Source organism: Lissotriton helveticus, chromosome 1_2 (assembly GCF_964261635.1).
Source record: "Lissotriton helveticus chromosome 1_2, aLisHel1.1, whole genome shotgun sequence".
NCBI classification, from domain to species: Eukaryota; Metazoa; Chordata; class Amphibia; order Caudata; family Salamandridae; genus Lissotriton; species Lissotriton helveticus.
This window is the reverse complement of record NC_136058.1, coordinates 450234923-450254065: the sequence shown is the minus strand read 5'-3', so window position 1 is coordinate 450254065 and position 19143 is coordinate 450234923. Positions and strand designations below refer to the sequence as shown.

General features: G+C 47.4%; 1 protein-coding gene across 1 annotated transcript in view; it reads right to left on the bottom strand.

Annotated features, from left to right (window-relative positions):
* Positions 1 to 6569: 6569 nt before the first annotated feature.
* LOC144807702 (uncharacterized) overlaps positions 6570 to 19143 on the bottom strand; it is a 453617-nt gene continuing 441043 nt past the window's right edge. Inside the window, exon 5 of the mRNA XM_078673347.1 lies at positions 6570 to 9021. Coding sequence (XP_078529473.1) covers positions 7849 to 9021 — 1173 coding nt within the window. The 3' untranslated portion in view covers positions 6570 to 7848. The remainder of the gene's footprint in view (positions 9022 to 19143) is intronic.

Sequence of the window (19143 nt, the reverse complement as noted above, 5' to 3'; positions counted from 1 at the left end):
CTGGGTAACGTTCTTCTGTATAGCTTCACCCTTCAAATGCCACGCGGCAATGGGAGCGACACAGCTAACCTGCCGGTCGCCTAGCGTAAGATGCACCCAGAGAGGGGAGTGATCCGAGATGCCCCTTGCCAGGTGGGTGACTTCACGTATCGTCATGTCCTGGTGCATTGGTGCAAGGAGGTAATCTAGGCGTGAAAAAGTGTGGTGTGGACCTGACAGGAAAGTGTACTGTTTTTGTGTCGGGTGTAGGAGACGCCATAGATCGACCAGTCCGAACTCCTCCAGGAGATTGGGGAGCCACCGCTGCCCCACCCGATATCTCTCGCCGGCTGCCTGTCTATCTTCCGGGAGGGACAGTACGAGCTCTCCCAGGTCACTATAGGATTGTATCTGGAGGCCTGGAGGGATATAGACCGACACTAGGGTGAGTCTACGGCTCTCCCATTTCCCAGAAATAGCCACAAAGCGCCTTATGGGATCCACCTCCACCACCATGGGAAAGGTGCGTCGCACCAAAATACCTACCCCTCGAGACCCCGAAGTGAAACCGGCATGTGCCGCTAGTGTGTATCCCCATCTGTTTAGTGCCTGGCATGTGTTCCCCCTCAGGTGCATCTCCTGCATTAGGACTACGTCTTGCAAGTGTTTCCTCACAAACTGCAGCACGATACACTGTTTGAGTTTGTCCCCATACCATTGACGTTCCAGCTAATTAGTTTAAGACTCCTATCCCACTTCATAGCCATGGACCCTGTAGCTAACCAGTGCTCTCCTGTGTGTCCTATGTTGCTGGCTCAGAATATGTGCTCTGCCGTGGTGTGCTGCTAACAACCTCGCCCCTCCCCCTCCAATGTGCAACCGTCCCTGTCTCACCCCCCTCACTCTCGTCCCTCCCCCCCAACAAATGCAACCCCCCCCCAACCCTGCTTCCCTGCTCAATAGGTCTTGAACTACCCACATCCCCAATTAGCAGAGCGCCTTTTGCCCGTTACCCAACCTGGAATCGGGAGAATAATAAAACAGAAAAACAACCCCCTTTTCCCAACAGATGAACCTTGTACAAGTGGGGTGTGCGCCGGCTCCAGCTCCAGCCGCCACCCATGCCCACCCCGTAAACTGTAACAGTGTACCATGAAAAACCTACACTCCATGTATCTAAAGAGTCATTCATTTTCAGTCTGCATTACACTCCTTTGGACGAGAAGGCAGCCCCTCGCGGGCTCACTTGGGTCACGGAGTTGGAAAAGAGAGGGGGGGGGATCTTCAGCACAGCCACCAACAATAGCACGGCCCTCCTCCCCGTATCATACAACATCGTCTCTACCTCCCCCCCAACCAGAAGTCCTTCGAAAAATCATGAACCAGACCCAAACCACAAACCCTTGGTACATTACAGTAAGCAGAGGTCCACAGTTGTGGGTCCGTCGCCCTCAATGTTCAGTCGCCTCTCGAAGCGTCCCCCAACGAGGACTTGCAGACCTCGACCTCCACGAGCGCTGACTCTGTCCATCAACGTCCGACCTGCCGGCCACAGACTCTGGCAACGCAGCCTGTGCGTCTCTCCAACTCCCACCTCTGGCCTGATCCCAAGCTGTCGACATCTTCCGGTCAATCCAGTCCTGCACGTCTGCAGGTGAGGTAAAGAATAAAGATTTGCCTCCAGCAAGAACCTTGAGCTTGTTAGGAAAAAACATCATGTATTTGATGCCTCTCTCCCTCAGCGCTGCCTTCACGCCTACAAAGGAGCGCCTATCTCATTGTACCTGAAGGGTAAAGTCCGGAAAAAAACGAACCGTGGCGTTGTCGTAGCGGAGGTCCCCGGCCTGTCTAGCTGCTTGCAAGATGGCGTCTCTATCCCTATAGTTCAGGATTTTTGCAATAATGGTCCTGGGCGGCGCCCCTGGTATGGGTTTAGGCATAGGTGCACAGTGCGCCCTTTCCACGGTGAATATGTTGGAGAGGCGTTTAGGCTTCAAGTGATTGAGAATCAGGTCTTTCAGGAAAAGTTCCACACTGGGCCCCTCCAAATCTTCCGGTACGCCTACGACGCGCATATTGCTTCTGCGGGCCCTCCCTTCTTGGTCTTCCAGCCGCAACGCCACTTGGCAGTGTTGGTGCACTAGGTCGTTGACACGTTGTTCCAGTGCCTTGGTTGACTTCTGTAGCACCTTGATGTCAGCCTCGTTGGCTTTCGTCTTCTCCGATGTTTTCCCGAGGTCGACCCGGAGGAGATTTACTTCGATGGAGACCTTGTCAATTTTCGCCTCTAAGTTGGCGCCAAGTGACTGTATGGCCGCCTTGATGGAGGCCAGCGATGGTTCTTTCGTGCCTGATTGGTCACCTGCAGCGTTCTCCGCTTGTGGCGTCCCCATCTGTACCGTGTATTTGTCCAGTTTGTTTGATTGCGTCGCTGTATTGTATTTGGGCCTCATGTTGGCTATAATTCCACGCGGTCAGTCTGTGGCACGCAACACGCCCCGGTCCATCCAAGAATGGCATCTGCAGCCACTGTTGATATTCAGCACACCCCTAGGGTTCCCGCAGCTCAGGCAGGCCTCCACTCCACCGGTCCAGGCCCAAGGCTGTGAAGCGCTCCCTCCGCTATGCTCTTCGCCGCACCCCAGCAGGTGGCACGGTTCGCTGCCGCACACAGCCCTGTCCCGCTGGCCGCAGCTCCGTCTCGTGTATGCAGGCTGCAGGCGTCCCTTCTCCGCAGCCCGCCTCCTGTCCTGCCCGGGGGGGTGTCGCACGTTATCTGCCCCCACGCATGTGATGCTCCCCCTCCAATGTGCAACCGTCCCTGTCTCACCCCCCTCACTCTCGTCCCTCCCCCCCAACAAATGCAACCCCCCCCAACCCTGCTTCCCTGCTCAATAGGTCTTGAACTACCCACATCCCCAATTAGCAGAGCGCCTTTTGCCCGTTACCCAACCTGGAATCGGGAGAATAATAAAACAGAAAAACAACCCCCTTTTCCCAACAGATGAACCTTGTGCAAGTGGGGTGTGCGCCGGCTCCAGCTCCAGCCGCCACCCATGCCCACCCCGTAAACTGTAACAGTGTACCATGAAAAACCTACACTCCATGTATCTAAAGAGTCATTCATTTTCAGTCTGCATTACACTCCTTTGGACGAGAAGGCAGCCCCTCGCGGGCTCACTTGGGTCACGGAGTTGGAAATGAGAGGGGGGGGATCTTCAGCACAGCCACCAACAATAGCACGGGCCTCCTCCCCGTATCATACAACATCGTCTCTACCTCCCCCCCAACCAGAAGTCCTTCGAAAAATCATGAACCAGACCCAAACCACAAACCCTCGGTACATTACAGTAAGCAGAGGTCCACAGTTGTGGGTCCGTCGCCCTCAATGTTCAGTCGCCTCTCGAAGCGTCCCCCAACGAGGACTTGCAGACCTCGACCTCCACGAGCGCTGACTCTGTCCATCAACGTCCGACCTGCCGGCCACAGACTCTGGCAACGCAGCCTGTGCGTCTCTCCAACTCCCACCTTCGGCCTGATCCCGAGCTGTCGACATCTTCCGGTCAATCCAGTCCTGCACGTCTGCAGGTGAGGTAAAGAATAAAGATTTGCCTCCAGCAAGAACCTTGAGCTTGTTAGGAAAAAACATCATGTATTTGATGCCTCTCTCCCTCAGCGCTGCCTTCACGCCTACAAAGGAGCGCCTATCTCATTGTACCTGAAGGGTAAAGTCCGGAAAAAAACGAACCGTGGCGTTGTCGTAGCGGAGGTCCCCGGCCTGTCTAGCTGCTTGCAAGATGGCGTCTCTATCCCTATAGTTCAGGATTTTTGCAATAATGGTCCTGGGCGGCGCCCCTGGTATGGGTTTAGGGATAGGTGCACAGTGCGCCCTTTCCACGGTGAATATGTTGGAGAGGCGTTTAGGCTTCAAGTGATTGAGAATCAGGTCTTTCAGGAAAAGTTCCACACTGGGCCCCTCCAAATCTTCCGGTACGCCTACGACGCGCATATTGCTTCTGCGGGCCCTCCCTTCTTGGTCTTCCAGCCGCAACGCCACTTGGCAGTGTTGGTGCACTAGGTCGTTGACACGTTGTTCCAGTGCCTTGGTTGACTTCTGTAGCACCTTGATGTCAGCCTCGTTGGCTTTCGTCTTCTCCGATGTTTTCCCGAGGTCGACCCGGAGGAGATTTACTTCGATGGAGACCTTGTCAATTTTCGCCTCTAAGTTGGCGCCAAGTGACTGTATGGCCGCCTTGATGGAGGCCAGCGATGGTTCTTTCGTGCCTGATTGGTCACCTGCAGCGTTCTCCGCTTGTGGCGTCCCCATCTGTACCATGTATTTGTCCAGTTTGTTTGATTGCGTCGCTGTATTGTATTTGGGCCTCATGTTGGCTATAATTCCACGCGGTCAGTCTGTGGCACGCAACACGCCCCGGTCCATCCAAGAATGGCATCTGCAGCCACTGTTGATATTCGGCACACCCCTAGGGTTCCCGCAGCTCAGGCAGGCCTCCACTCCACCGGTCCAGGCCCAAGGCTGTGAAGCGCTCCCTCCGCTATGCTCTTCGCCGCACCCCAGCAGGTGGCACGGTTCGCTGCCGCACACAGCCCTGTCCCGCTGGCCGCAGCTCCGTCTCGTGTATGCAGGCTGCAGGCGTCCCTTCTCCGCAGCCCGCCTCCTGTCCTGCCCGGGGGGGTGTCGCACGTTATCTGCCCCCACGCATGTGATGGTCACCCCTGCCTTCCGGGAGAGGGTTCACTCACCGCCGCGGCCTCTCCGTCCCGCCTTCTCGATTCTCCTGCAGTCCGTCTCCTCTTCTGCCGGGGGCCCCTACGCTGATGTGCGCCCCTGCTGTGCTGGGCCCGTCCAGCCGCCCACTGCCTCACCGACAGTCGGATTCTACGTCTAGCTTACTGTCTTTGAACCGGGACCCACGCAGCCCCGGTTGCTTTCCTGAGGTGTCCTCCGGTCCGCCTCCAAACCTTCCCAACCACTGGTGCCTGCAGCCAGCCTCGATGTAGGACAGCGTGTGGTAGTCCCAAACTGGCGGCGCTACACTTTTGGGCCACACGATGCAGACCAGATGGCTCCCCTCAGGCCGAGTCGAGCTCCGTAACCGCCCAACTAGGCCGCCGAGCCGGGCCCTTGCCTGAGACCTGAGGCCACTCGCGCCGCTTCAGCGCTTCCCTTCGGCAGCCGGCCAGAGACCACAGGGACGTAACTCGGCTTCCGCTGCAGGCAGCGCAGCCAGAGACGGATCAGTCGGTGCCCCTTCCTAGCGCCGATTCAGCGCCGCATATGGAGTGTAGGATTCTCCGGATATTGAGCGGATTTATGCGGGATGAAGGCTCGGCTCCACGGGGCTCCCGAGTCAGGCGGCCATCTTCGCTGGCACCCTGCCACGCCCCACGTACTATGTTTTGACCTAGTTACTACTTAAGGGTGAACTTCAATGATCTGCTTACAGTGCGCAATATCCACAAGCCTTATTAACTGTGCGCATCAGCGAAACTGCGTGCAACTTCAGCAATTAAAATTTAGGCCAATGCGCACAATCCCAAAAACTGTATTTGCTGTGTGCATCAGCGGAACCATCAGCCCGATTACTGATGGCACATACTTATACAGGGAGAAGTCACTTTAGTCTGGTGCTCAATTACAAGTGTAAATGTGAGTCTGGTGGTGCCTGATAACTGAAAGGCACACATTTGTTTACATACAATTTTATATATGTCTGATTTATTATTCCTATTACAGCGCCTTCTACCTTGAGAAAGACTATCCTAGACTAGTGTGAGGACAAAACCCATGCCGACAAATGAGCGACCTGAAGTGTAATACTGAGAAAAGTAGCCTGGAGGAATGCTGCAAATTAAAGTAAATGAAACAGAATTAATAAAGAACTACATAACAACAGCAGTGTGACCTGGAAGCCGATTGTTTCTCAATATAGTCCTAATTTGTGATTTCCTTACAGTGCTCACATTATCATCCGCACTAGAAGAGATGGGAACCTGGGGTGTCTGGTCACAGAAGCTCATTTACATACAAAGGGCGTGACAGCCTGCTCACAACGCACAGCACAACGTGTTTACGTAAAGTGCTAGTACACAGAACAGGGTAAAGTCTTGTATCTCTTTTTTTCATTTTCTTTAATATATCCTGCACCTCGCTCTGTTCTTCTCTTTCTCTTATTTCAATTCATCATAAATTATTCAATTTCACTATTGCTTTATCAGAAAGGCACAAGTCGGAGGGTAGCCACAGTTTGAAGGGGTCCCCCTACTATCACCTAGAAACGGGACTGAGTTCCACCTAGATCCTTAGCCTGCAACTGGTAATTGTTACTTTGTGCCCCAGCACTGCAGGCACAGGCATCTGAGTGTTTGTTTGTGTGAGTGGTGCAAGAGAGGAACAGAGAACTTGACAAAACTAGTCCTTCTATTGCTTAATACATTGTAAATGTGAAACACTTTGGGGCTAAGGAGCTGGATAAAGAATAATGTCAGGAAACAAGCGCAAATTAAAAGCACATTTTATTTATTCGCTGAAAACTGTTTAAAAATGTAATTTCCAAGTTCCACATCTCTGTTTAAAAATATTTACACTTTAAGTCAATTCCGAGTGTAGTTACAAACTGATAGTGGGAAAAACACATGATGTAAAAAAACTATAACCGAAAAATTATTTTTACATTATTTTATATTTCTTGTTTTGAAACTGAGTCTGCTGCTTACAGTGGCTCAATTCTGGTACAAAGTAGAGTTTGGCAAGTCACAAAATGAATAGGGAGAGCCAAGTCGGAGAGGAGCCATGGGTCGCACTTAGTAATAAGGCCTGAGTCACAAGCAGATCCATCAACCGATAACAGTGTGTAAAAGATGCAGCAAACGTTACTTAAAAACAAGGTATATGCTCCTTTATATCTAAAAATAACACCTGTGCTTCGCTTTATTTCATTACAGATACTGCAGTGGCATTTGTTAATAGTAATACATGCATTTTACCAACGAAGCTTCCATCTCCAGAGCCTTGACAACATGTCCACTCTGGGTGTGTTGGGTTTATAGGTTTTATCACTAATCCGACAAGTTAGCTGAAAATACCGCTGTTAGACCCAGTATTGTTCAGTGTTGCTTTTACAGGTAGTGTGGTCAGGGTCGATTGAATGTTTTCCTTCTTATCTCTTCTTCACCAAATAAAAATCAAGAATGTTTCTTTTCTTTTAATCCACATTGTGCTTGTCTCCCACTGTGTATCCTGGTACATAATGTCACTTTGCTATGTGTACGGAAGTGAACAATCACTGGAAACAAACACTTTTATAATTCTGCAAATACTGTTATCTGATTTTCTTCTTTACTGCTATCAGGGTCTTTTATCATCTGGTATTTCAATGTCCTACATAATTTGAATTTTATCTTTTTCCATAATTCATTCCTCTCACAATAACTGCACTGTTCTGCTCTTTATCTATGTCCTCAGATGGGTCAATATTATTTTTGATGTTCTTAAGTTCATTCCAGAGTCCCTGCATCTCTAGGATTATTTCCATGTGAGTTAAATGAAGGAGTGTATTCACTGAGGGCTGTGTGGGATTGAAACTTGACAAAAGCCCTTCTCACTTTCAGTGCCCTTCTATGTTTTCCCCCTGTGTGTTCACTGATGACTTTGTAGCTCTAATCGTCGACAAAAGCTCCTCCCACATTCATTGCACTTGAGTGGCTTTCCCCCTGTGTGTGTTTGTTGATGTTTTCGTAGCATTGATAATTGACTAAAGCTCTTCCCACATTCACTGCACTTGAATGGTTTTTCCCCTGTGTGTGTTCGCTGATGTCTTTGTAGGTCTGATAAGTGACTAAAGCTCTTCACACATTCACTGCACTTGAATGGTTTTTCCCCGTGTGTGTTCGCTGATGTCTTTGAAGGTGTGATAAGCGACTAAAGCACTTTGCACATTCACTGCACTTGAATGGTTTTCCCCCCGTGTGTGTTCGCTGATGTCTTTGAAGGTGTGATAAGTGATTAAAGCATTTTGCACATTCACTGCACTTGAATGGTTTTTCTCCAGTGTGTGTTCGCTGATGACTTTGAAGGTTTGATAACTGACTAAAGCACTTTGCACATTCACTGCACTTGAACGGTTTTTCCCCTGTGTGTGTTCGCTGATGAACCCTTAATGCTGAAGAGTGGCGAAAACTACTGTCACATTCACTACAATGATAAGGTTTTTCCCCTGTGTGTGTTCGCTGATGACGTTTTCGGTCTGACATCTGACTAAAGCTCTTCCCACATTCACTGCACTTGAACGGTTTTCCCCCTGTGTGTATTCGCTGATGAACCCTTAATGCTGAAGAGTGGCGAAAACTACTGTCACATTCACTACAATTATAAGGTTTTTCCCCTGTGTGTGTTCGCTGATGACGTTTTCGGTCTGACATCTCACTAAAGCTCTTCCCACATTCACTGCACTTGAACGGTTTTTCCCCCGTGTGTGTTCGCTGATGTTTCCTTAATGCTGAAGAGTCGCAAAAACTACTGTCACATTCACTACAATGATAAGGTTTTTCCCCTGTGTGTATTCGCTGATGAACCCTTAATGCTGAAGAGTGGCGAAAACTACTGTCACATTCACTACAATTATAAGGTTTTTCCCCCGTGTGTGTTCGCTGATGACTTTTTCGGGCTGATATCTGACTAAAGCTCTTCCCACATTCACTGCACTTGAATGGTTTTTCCCCCGTGTGTGTTCGATTATGATGTATTCGTTCTGATATATAACTAAAGGTCTTCCCACATTCATTGCACTTGAATGGTTTTTCTCCCGTGTGTGTTCGCTGATGTCTTTGAAGGTGTGATAACTGACTAAAGCACTTTGCACATTCACTGCACTTGAATGGTTTTACCCCTGTGTGTATTCGCTGATGTTGTTGGAGGTTTGATAAGCGACTGAAGCTCTTCACACATTCACTGCATTTAAATGGCTTTTCCCCCGTGTGTGTTCGCTGATGGCTTTGAAGGCTTGATAAGTGACTAAAGCTCTTTACACATTCATTGCACTTGAATGTTGTTTCTCCTGTGTAGGTTTGCTGATGAAGCTTGAGTTGTGATGACAAACTAAAGCTCTTGCTGCATGTGTGTGAATCTTCTTTCTTGGTTAGTGTCTGTGGGTCGGGTATATATTTGTCTAAATCCCATGACTGCATTTCCTGATGGGCCGACATGGCTGATAAAGCACTTGGCTTTTTCTCACACACTTTATATGTGTGCAGTATTTTCCACGTTTGATTTCTGTTTTAACAATAAAATGCGATAGCCACCAAATATTTGCCACACTCCTAATATGTAGAAGGTGTCTTTGTAGGCGATTGTGCCTTTAGATTGGATTATGGCTATGCACGCTTGTGGGTAAAGATGTATCTTCTTTCTGGCCGGTGCAAATTGGGACAGTCTGTTGTATTGTAGATAGACAAACTCCTCTTTCCTTTACCCGTCAGTTGTCCGGCTCCGCTCTGTTGTGCTTTCCGCTTGTTACTGTGGTTTGGCCAGAAAGAGTTTACAATTCACCTAGAGCACGGAATGATGGCTTGTCATCATTTTATAAAACAAAGCACTGTGGTAATCACATCATACCGACCCCATGATCAAAGCTGGTGTTGGACACTTGTTTATATAGGAGGTGGTTTGTTATTGTTGTTGCCTTAATTTTCCTAAGGTCATTTCTTCGTCTTGTGGCGTGGAGGTGCACAGCTCAGACTCTTACAATCACTGAACTGCCCTTGATGCTTCACCCGGAATCTGTCAGTTTATGTCCAGGTTCCTCTGTCGCCGACTGCGCTGATGTTTTCCTGAATACTGGAGCTCGTTATTTCTGCTATTATTGAAGATTTACAGCATTCGCTTCATTTTTGATGGTCATTTCATTCATTCAAGGCTTGTTTTCTGTTGGATGTAAAGATACTTAAAATTACTAAATAGAAACATAATGGAATGAGAATTCACAATGTTTAACTGATTGTAACAGACATTTCAGGGGAGATTTACCAAATCTCCACACAATGCAGCGCAACCCTCCTCCGCGAGGCTACGCTGCGTGGCGCGACAGGAAGGGAACAGGAGAGCACCATATTTTCAAAGATATGGCTCTCTCCTTCGCTTTCCCTTGCGTCGGCACGGATTACAGCGGCACTGCATCATGCACACACCTTAGCACCAGAGCGCTAGCGTGTGTGTGTCTGTGAGTCCAGCATGGGTTTTGTACAGGGAGGACACCCTTCCTGTACAAATTACTATGCCTCGACACGAGGGAAAGCTTTTACCATTTTGCATACGTGTTGCACAGTGCAGCACACATGCAAAGTCAGAAAAGGAAGAAGAAATGAAAGCATTTCTACTTCCTTGCACCTAGTTTTGTGGTTGCACAAGAACACCCATGCACCACCCTTGGCAGGCCCCCATGGCACAAAGTAATGCCAAACAATGCTATGCGCAGTCTTACATTACTTTAACGTTATTTCCAGTGCTAAACAAGTTTAGCGCTGGAAAGTAAATTAGGAAAAAAGATTTTGCGCCATTTTGTGCCTCTTTTGTGACGCAAGCACAGTGCAAAATCTTAGTATCGCTTTTGAAACTTAGCAAGGAATATTTCATCATACACAGATATTTAACTAAATGTTCTGTTGATCAGGTGACATTTTATTAATGTCTGGAAAAGAGATGATTTACCAATGTTTACAGAGTAACTGAGCAAAGTAAAGGCGCTCACGGAGCACCCAAGTGCTAGAGGTATAGCTTAAGATAGACGCATATGGTCAAGATTTCATTTAAACAACAGTAGAGTGTAGAAAAAGAGATGGATCAGGCTGGGCTGTAAAATTTCCAGTAACTCTTTACGAAGTATACAACAAAAGTAACTCCATTTACACACTTTTTCTCATTCTTTCCGATTTACTTAAGATCATCTCAAATACCAACTCCTGTCTTTACCTCGCTGTTCATAAGTCACCTTTGACACTTTCAACAGCTCCCTTGGTTCAAGCATTTCTGGTTTCTTCTATCCTGGAAGATTGGAACATTATTGTGGTTTGAGGGGGGTTTCCTATCGCCATAACATCTGTCCATCTCCCTGAAACTAGTGCAGCTTACAGAGCATGGTTCTGGCCCTGAAAGACAACTTTAAAAAGCAAGTCTTTAGTTCTTCCTAAGTTAGATAAAGTTCTGTAAGATGCAGCTCCTTCCGGGGCTTTTGTGTAAAACAGAGCGAGGGGTTCACTGTAAGGCCCGTCCTTTACATTATAAGCGCAGATAAGGCAAACAAACGTTGAGTCGTATAATTTAATATTCAACGATATCAGTCATTTAGTACTTATAGAGAATCCATCACAACCAATAATTTACCTGACATATCCCCGCAGCAGATGTGTGCCTTCTACTCTTTTTACCCCCTTTTCCACCATTACATGGCATCTGGCATGACGTTGTCCTTTTGGGGCCCAGGATGCCATTTGTGACCGGATGGGCATTTGGAAGAGCGGGAGGAGGTGTCAGGTATCCACAGGTGATGCGGCATTTCTACCTTTGCATATTTCTCATATTCAAGTTGACCTAATTTCATGTCCTTCGGCCCCCCCACTGCCCTCTGGCTGCGAACTCACTGTGTGGGGTTCATCAGAAGCAGATAACGGCCTGATACTCACAAGGCCATGGATCTCACTTCTTCTACAACACTTATTGCAGACATAGGGCCAGGTTAGGAGTTTGTCCAACAGATTATTGCCTCAAAACTAGGGGTGGGTGAAGAATTCCGCTCTGCCGATCGAGCTCGCAAAGTTTTGCCCACTCCTGGTCCAAAAAACTCCATGTAGAACAGAGTTCTTTTCTCAAGCGGTTCTCCAACGGTAAGGTGGCGAGCGCTTGTGATAAAATATAGCACGCTGGACCTCCTCTTGGCGAGGTTTCTCATTGCGGGAGGTCCCGGCAGGTCGCGACCACTTGAGTGTTAAAATCTGCCATTCTCGTTGATGAAGCTGCCATTCGATTAGAATATCAATTAGAGCGGCAGAGGCAGCATCGCCCTCTGACACGACGCGTAGTGCTGTTTGTGCTGATTTTACAGTGGGGGTTAAACTCCTGGCACTAAAAATCAGTGAGCGCAGCGCAACTTAACAAACTCTGCCACTAGCGGAAGTCTGCAGAGTGCAACGGAGTTTCCCTAGCACTTTGTGGAATTCAGCGGAGTAAAACTCTGCAAAATACATCAAGGCATTATCAAAACGTGACAGATATCCTGCCTGCCTTATAATTGCCACAGGATGCAATGTATTTTTAATGGGGCGGGGCAGGATACAATAACACTGGCCAGGCACTAGGTGAATGGCCAGGCACTAGGTGAATCTGATGGAAACAGTGCAAGAACATTGGCGAGGCACGAGGAGAATCTGATGCAAACAATGCAATAACACGGGCCAGGCACGAGGAGAATCTGACGGACCCAATGCAATAACACAGGCCAGGCACAAGGAGATTCTGACGCAAACAATGCAATAACACAGGTCAGGCACGAGGAGAATCTGACACAAACAATGCAATAACACAGGCCAGGCACAAGGAGATTCTGACGGACACAATGCAATAACACAGGCCAGGCACTAGGAGAATATGACGCAAACAATGCAATAACACAGGCCAGGCACTAGGAGAATCTAATGCAAACAATGCAATAACACAGGCCAGGCACAAGGAAAATCTGATGTAAACAATGCAATAACACAGGCCAGGCTCGAGGGGAATCTGATGCAAACAATGCAATAACACAGGCTAGGCACAAGGAGAATCTGACGCAAACAATGCAATAACACAGAACAGGCTCTAGGAGAATTGTATGCAAACAATGCAATAACACAGGCCAGGCACAGGGAGAATCTGACGCAAACAATGCAATAACACAGGCCAGGCACAAGGAAAATCTGATGTAAACAATGCAATAACACAGGCCAGGCACGAGGAGAATCTGATGCAAACAATGCAATAACACAGGCCAGGCACTAGAAGAATCTGATGCAAACAATGCAATAACACAGGCCAGGCACTATGAGAATCTGATGCAAACAATGTATTAACACAGGCCAGGCACAAGGAAAATCTGATGTAAACAGTGCAATAACACAGGCCAGGAACAAGGAAAATCTGATGCAAACAATGTATTAACACAGGCCAGGCACAAGGAAAATCTGATGTAAACAGTGCAATAACACAGGCCAGGAACAAGGAAAATCTGATGCAAACAATGCAATCACACAGGCCAGGTGTTGGGAGAATCTGATGTAAACAATACAATAACACAGGTCAGGCACTAGAAGAATCTGATGCAAACAATGCAATAACACAGGCCAGGAACTAGGAGAATCTGATGCAGACAATGCAATAACACAGGCCAGGCACAAGGAGAATCTGATGCAAACACTACAATAACACAGGCCAGGCACGAGGAAAATCTGATGCAAACAATGCAATAACACAGGCCAGGCACTGGGAGAATCTGACGCAAACAATGCAATAACACAGAACAGGCACTAGGAGAATCGTATGCAAACAATGCAATAACACAGGCCAGGCACTAGGAGAATCTGATGCAGACAATGCAATAACACAGGCCAGGCACAAGGAGAATCTGATGCAAACACTGCAATAACACAGGCCAAGCACTGGGAGAATCTGATGCAAACAATGCAATAACACAGAACAGGCTCTAGGAGAATCGTATGCAAACAATGCAATAACAGAGGCCAGGCACTGGGAGAATCTGACGCAAACAATGCAATAACACAGAACAGGCACTATGAGAATCTGATGCAAACAATGCAATAACACAGGCCAGGCACGAGGAAAATCTGATGCAAACAATGCAATAACACAGTCGAGGCACTAGGAGAATCTGATGCAAACAATGCAATAACACAGACCAGGAACTAGAAGAATCTGTTGCAAACAATGCAATAACACAGGACAGGCACGAGGAGAATCTGATGCAAACAATGCAATAACACAGGCCAGGCACAAGGAGAATCTGATGCAAACAATATAATAACACAGGCCAGACACTAGGAGAATCTGATGCAGACAATGCAATAACACAGGCCAGGTACTATGAGAATCTGATGCAAACAATGCAATAACATGAACCAGGCACTTGGATTGAAGCAAACACTGCAATAACACAGGCCAGGCACGAGGAAAATCTGATGCAAACAATGCAATAACACGGGCCAAACACTATGAGAATCTGATGAAAACAATGCAATAACACAGGCCGGGCACTAGGTGAATCTGATGCAAACATTATAATAACATAGGCCGGGCACGAGGAGAATTTGATGCAAACAATATAATAACATAGGCCAGGCACAAGGAAAATCTGATGCAAACAATGCAAGAACACAGGCCAGGCACTAGAAGAATCTGATGCAAACAATGCAATAACGCGTGCCAGGCACTAGGAGAATTTGATGCAAACAATATAATAACACAGGCGAGGCACAAGGAGAATCTAATGCAAACAATGCAATAACACAGGCCAGGCACTAGGAGAATCTGATGCAAACAATGCAATAACACAGGCCAGACACTAGGAGAATCTAATGCAAACAATGCAATAACACAGGCCAGGCACTAGGAGAATCTGATGCAGGTGAGCATGTAATACCTGGTGGGATCTAGTGTATTGTGTGGACAAGAGGGTGGAAGGGCAAAGACTAGTTTCATATGGACTGAAGCATGGGCAAAATTAGCAATATTTTAAGGAAGTATTACCAAATAGTAAATAATGCAGAATCAGTTTCTTTTTTTTTTTGGGCCAGGTACAGGATATTACGTACCAAGGGGTGTCAGAGAGATTATAATCTTCCCTTCAAGGGTCATCTGCTTTACAAAGAATTTCAATACAAGGAGTGACTCTAAAAAGCAGCGACGGGGCATGCAGTGAGAGGAGAGAATGCAGAGTATCACTAATGTTATGGAAGAGCACACAACTTTAGAGGCTGCGTAAATACAAAGGAGACACCTGAAATGGGCTCTGCACCTCACATGAATCCAGAACACGAAAGAGCCTTTACACACAGACCAAACATCCTAGGAGGGGCCGGGGGGAGACATAACATCTAATCCCGGCTTTACCACTTCACCTAAAGATGCTGGAAATAGACACCAAATGTTACTTCTCGACAGGGCCACTATACAGGTCATTATTCTGGGATTGAAGTCCTTCGGCTGCTCCCTCACGATCTCCACCACCCCACGTGTGGTTTACTGCACTAGGAAACTGTGTACCCAGGAGACTCTGTGTTTAACCCTGACCTACAATTTGTGAAATAGTGAGCTTCAGGAATCACTAAGTAAATTTATGCCTCTCCCCACATTTATGTCCAAAATCGGGGGTATTTACAACCATCCTAAAGTTGTGAGTAAAACTGTGCTTTTAAAAATGGGCCCAGACTGTGGTGATGCGTCTTTTAAGTAAAGATTCCTTCCAGCGGCTCCTGGAATGTTGTTGTTGATGCGTTGCCAGCAGTGTTGCCAGCCGTTACGTTCCTGGTGCAGTTGGATGAGTGGTGAATACATTTTACCCTTAGCCTACCGATGACACGAGAGTTTGATTACCACATAGACATTGTCTCTGGTGGGGGCGAGGGGTACACAGCACCCACTCTCATGGACTATTTACCAGAATGTAACGTGGCCAAGTAATAACCTTTGGAAAAAGTAGTTCTGTGTTCATCAGACTGTTTAGTACTAGGCAAATCCTACTCTTTCTGTGCCTCTGTCCCCTTATCTGACAATGTATGTACCTAGAAGGAGGCTGGATGGAAGCAATAAACATGAAACTCACGTTCCCAGCTCAAACCACCAGCATGGATTTCATTCACTCGTTCAGAGCCGCTTAACTGCAGGTCTCTGCACTTCATATCAGCATCTCTAAAGGCAAACACTGTCGAAGCAAAGGGAGGGGGAGAGCCCTATGACTCTTTAGAGCCTAGGCCGCTCACTAGAAAATGACAACGAAGGATTCAGGGGTCAAACAGGATAAACTGATCCAACTCAAATTTGAGGTCAACGTATTATTTATCACCTTAATGGTGCAAAAGTCACTCTGGAATGAAATCAACACTATTCGAATAATCAATGTTCGATTTATAATAGAGGCATTGCTGTGCTGCAAAAAAAGAAATCAGCGGCAACAACAGCTATTCTCACAACAAAATGTACTTATTTCAAGTTTGGTTTGCATATTTTACAAGGAGGGGATAAAGAGACAACTGATAGACAACATTATAAAGCTTACCGACTTGCCTTATAAAGGTTACGGGTACTTTTAGAACAACACAAAGGTTAAGGAAAAGCCGAAGTATCAAGTTAGTTCATAACCCCTTATTAACCCCTTCAGTGCTGCGTGAATTTCGCTGCAGTGCTGAAGGGTCATGAATCACATTGACTCATGACGGAAATGTTCCGTCATCAGCACCGGAGCACCGACGCTGATGACGGAACCGTTCCGTCATGAGCATGCAAGGGGTTAATAGTGACCACATAACCACCATCTCCATGTAGGAGCGCCTATTTACAAAAGACCTGCTAATACGGTGAATGACTACAGCGCATCAAAGTGTGACTATGACATTGGTCTATCAAAACATTTGAATTCTGCGTTTGTTCTTCTCGTTAGGTGTTGATCCTGAAAGATATAGGCTGATGGGTTTCGGGCTTGTGCTTTATGAACGCTTCAGGAATTTGCGGAACGAATGTCACCCAAACATCGCACCATGTTGAGGAGGCCATTGGGGTGAGAGTTGGTCGCTTAAAATGGAGCGCCACAATAAAAGAACTGTTCGAAGAAGCACTGGGTTACCAGCTTCTCAAAAGGGCATGTCCTCTGTTTAGATAGCTGTCCAGAGGGCCAGAGACCTGGGTGGGCCATCAATGTAAGCAATGGCACGGAGCCGCCACGGCTAACTTGTAACTCCTGGGTCAGTTTGCTTGTTTGGTGGCGGAAAAGAATCGTAGTATGCTGATATAATTCTTTTTAAGATTACTGTGAGGGTGTTATCAATACTTCTTGAATGCAGTATTTTGTTCGCCCTATGTGTGGCAGGGTATGCTCAGACGTGAGCCCCTTGCTCACTTGGCCACTGGATTCAAGATAGCCTGGCTGAAGAGGATTATGAATCCGAAACCGGTCCCAGGATGCTTGTTTCCGGTCCATGGAAGACATGGCTTGGCAGTTCGGGCTGGACTCTTCCCATGAGGCACAGGGTCAGACTGATTTGCATATAGCCATGTCTGAAATGGGGTGCTGAGTGGGCTAAAGAATAGTGATGGATTAAACCCAGATCAGTTGACTGGGGTGAGTGTTTGATTTGCTCAAACGCTCCGTCCATCATCCCCTTTTGTATCGTATTTTCATGGAAACCTTAAAAAAAGGTTAACACTAGCTACAGTATGATTGTGGTTACTAAAAATGTAACATCTGATAGCACAGTATGAATTTACACGTTTTCTCTATTTGCAAATTATGCTTGACTGATCTTATACTCTGTACAGCCCATCCTATAATTTGTGTAGCCTATTTTATATTTTGTTTAATTCTTTCTTTAAACTATTGGCTTTCCTATTCAAATTGCTGTCTCTCACGCGCAGACGTCACAGCACTGTAAAAATATACAAGTCACTATTCCCTAGCGCACCAACCAGGATTAAAATTAGCGACCCTCCACTTTGAGACGCAGACATCAGAAATTATAACACTAATCCCAGTGACCCAGGCGATCTGAATGGCGTCTGAGTTGAGCCGATTTACGTAAACGCAGGCCATAGGCTGTGTGTCCAGCAGCTTCATACATGATCTCAAACTCTCTGACATAACGAGCCGCCTACACATCTCGATCATAAAAGGCTACTCCAGGGAGTCAAACGCCTTATCGGCATCAGCTGACTTCATGTTTGGGTTTACCTGATGCAGCACTGCGAATACTGCGAATACCGTCTGGAAAATAAACCGCTGTGGATTTATGTGGGACAAATCCCAACTGTACAGGGGAGACTATTTTCTCTTGCAGGAGGGATAGCCGAGTCGCATCACATCAGCTAGGAATTTATTATCACTGTTACGCAGTGGCAGAGGGCAATAAGATGTGCACTAACAGGGTTTTTTCGAGGCTTAGGGGGCACTGATATGACTGCATCACTTATAGACGCCAGCGACACACTGCCCTTCAATCCCGTGGCATAGACCTCTGGATAGGCCGCACCTCCTCTGCACCCCCTTGGGCAGGCCTCACCTCTTCTGCACCCCCTTGGGCAGGCCTCACCTCCTCTGCACCCCTCCTGGATAGGTTGCACCTCCACTGCACCCCCGGCCCAGGACAGGCCTCAACTCCTCTGCATCCCCTGAACAGGTGTCACCTTCTCAGCACAGTACAGGCCTCACCTCTTCTGAACCCCCTGGACAGGTGTCAGGGTGCAGGAAAAAGGAATCAAAGCTCTTCTTTGTCTTGCAGTATCTGCCATTGAACCGGCAGTGCAAAGATCACCCGCTCGCAAAAGGTCACGTGTCATTATAGCGCAGAACCGGGCATTCTCCCCTGTACTACCAACAGGGAGGACCACGGTGGAAGTTGCCGGTCTAGTCCTGAGTTCCTGGACACGGGTGCGAGGTCTAGACCAGGTGTAAAGTGCGCCGGTTGATTTTAGAACCAAGGCACTTCACCAACGGATTTTCAGAGATTAGTCATGTTCTTTCTGTAGTCTAGTTAGATAGAAATAGTGCAATTTTGTGCCAGGCTTAGGCGCAGGTTAGAGCACTTCGGTGCGTCCGTTAGTTAGTTCGGTAATTTAGAACTAGAGAGAAATACCAATTTAAAGTAAATAGGAAAAAAGAAATATAAAGAGAAGAATTAATACTTACCCATTCAATCAATCAATCAATCATGCCATTTGTATAGTGCACTACTCACCCGGGAGGGTCTCAAGGTGCTTGGGGGAGGGGTATGCTACTGCTCGAACAGCCAGGTCTTGAGTTGTTTCCTGAAGGCGAGATGGTCCTGGGTCAGCCGAGGTTGGATGGGGAGGGAGTTCCAAGTCTTGGCAGCCAGGTAAGAGAAGGATCTTCCTCC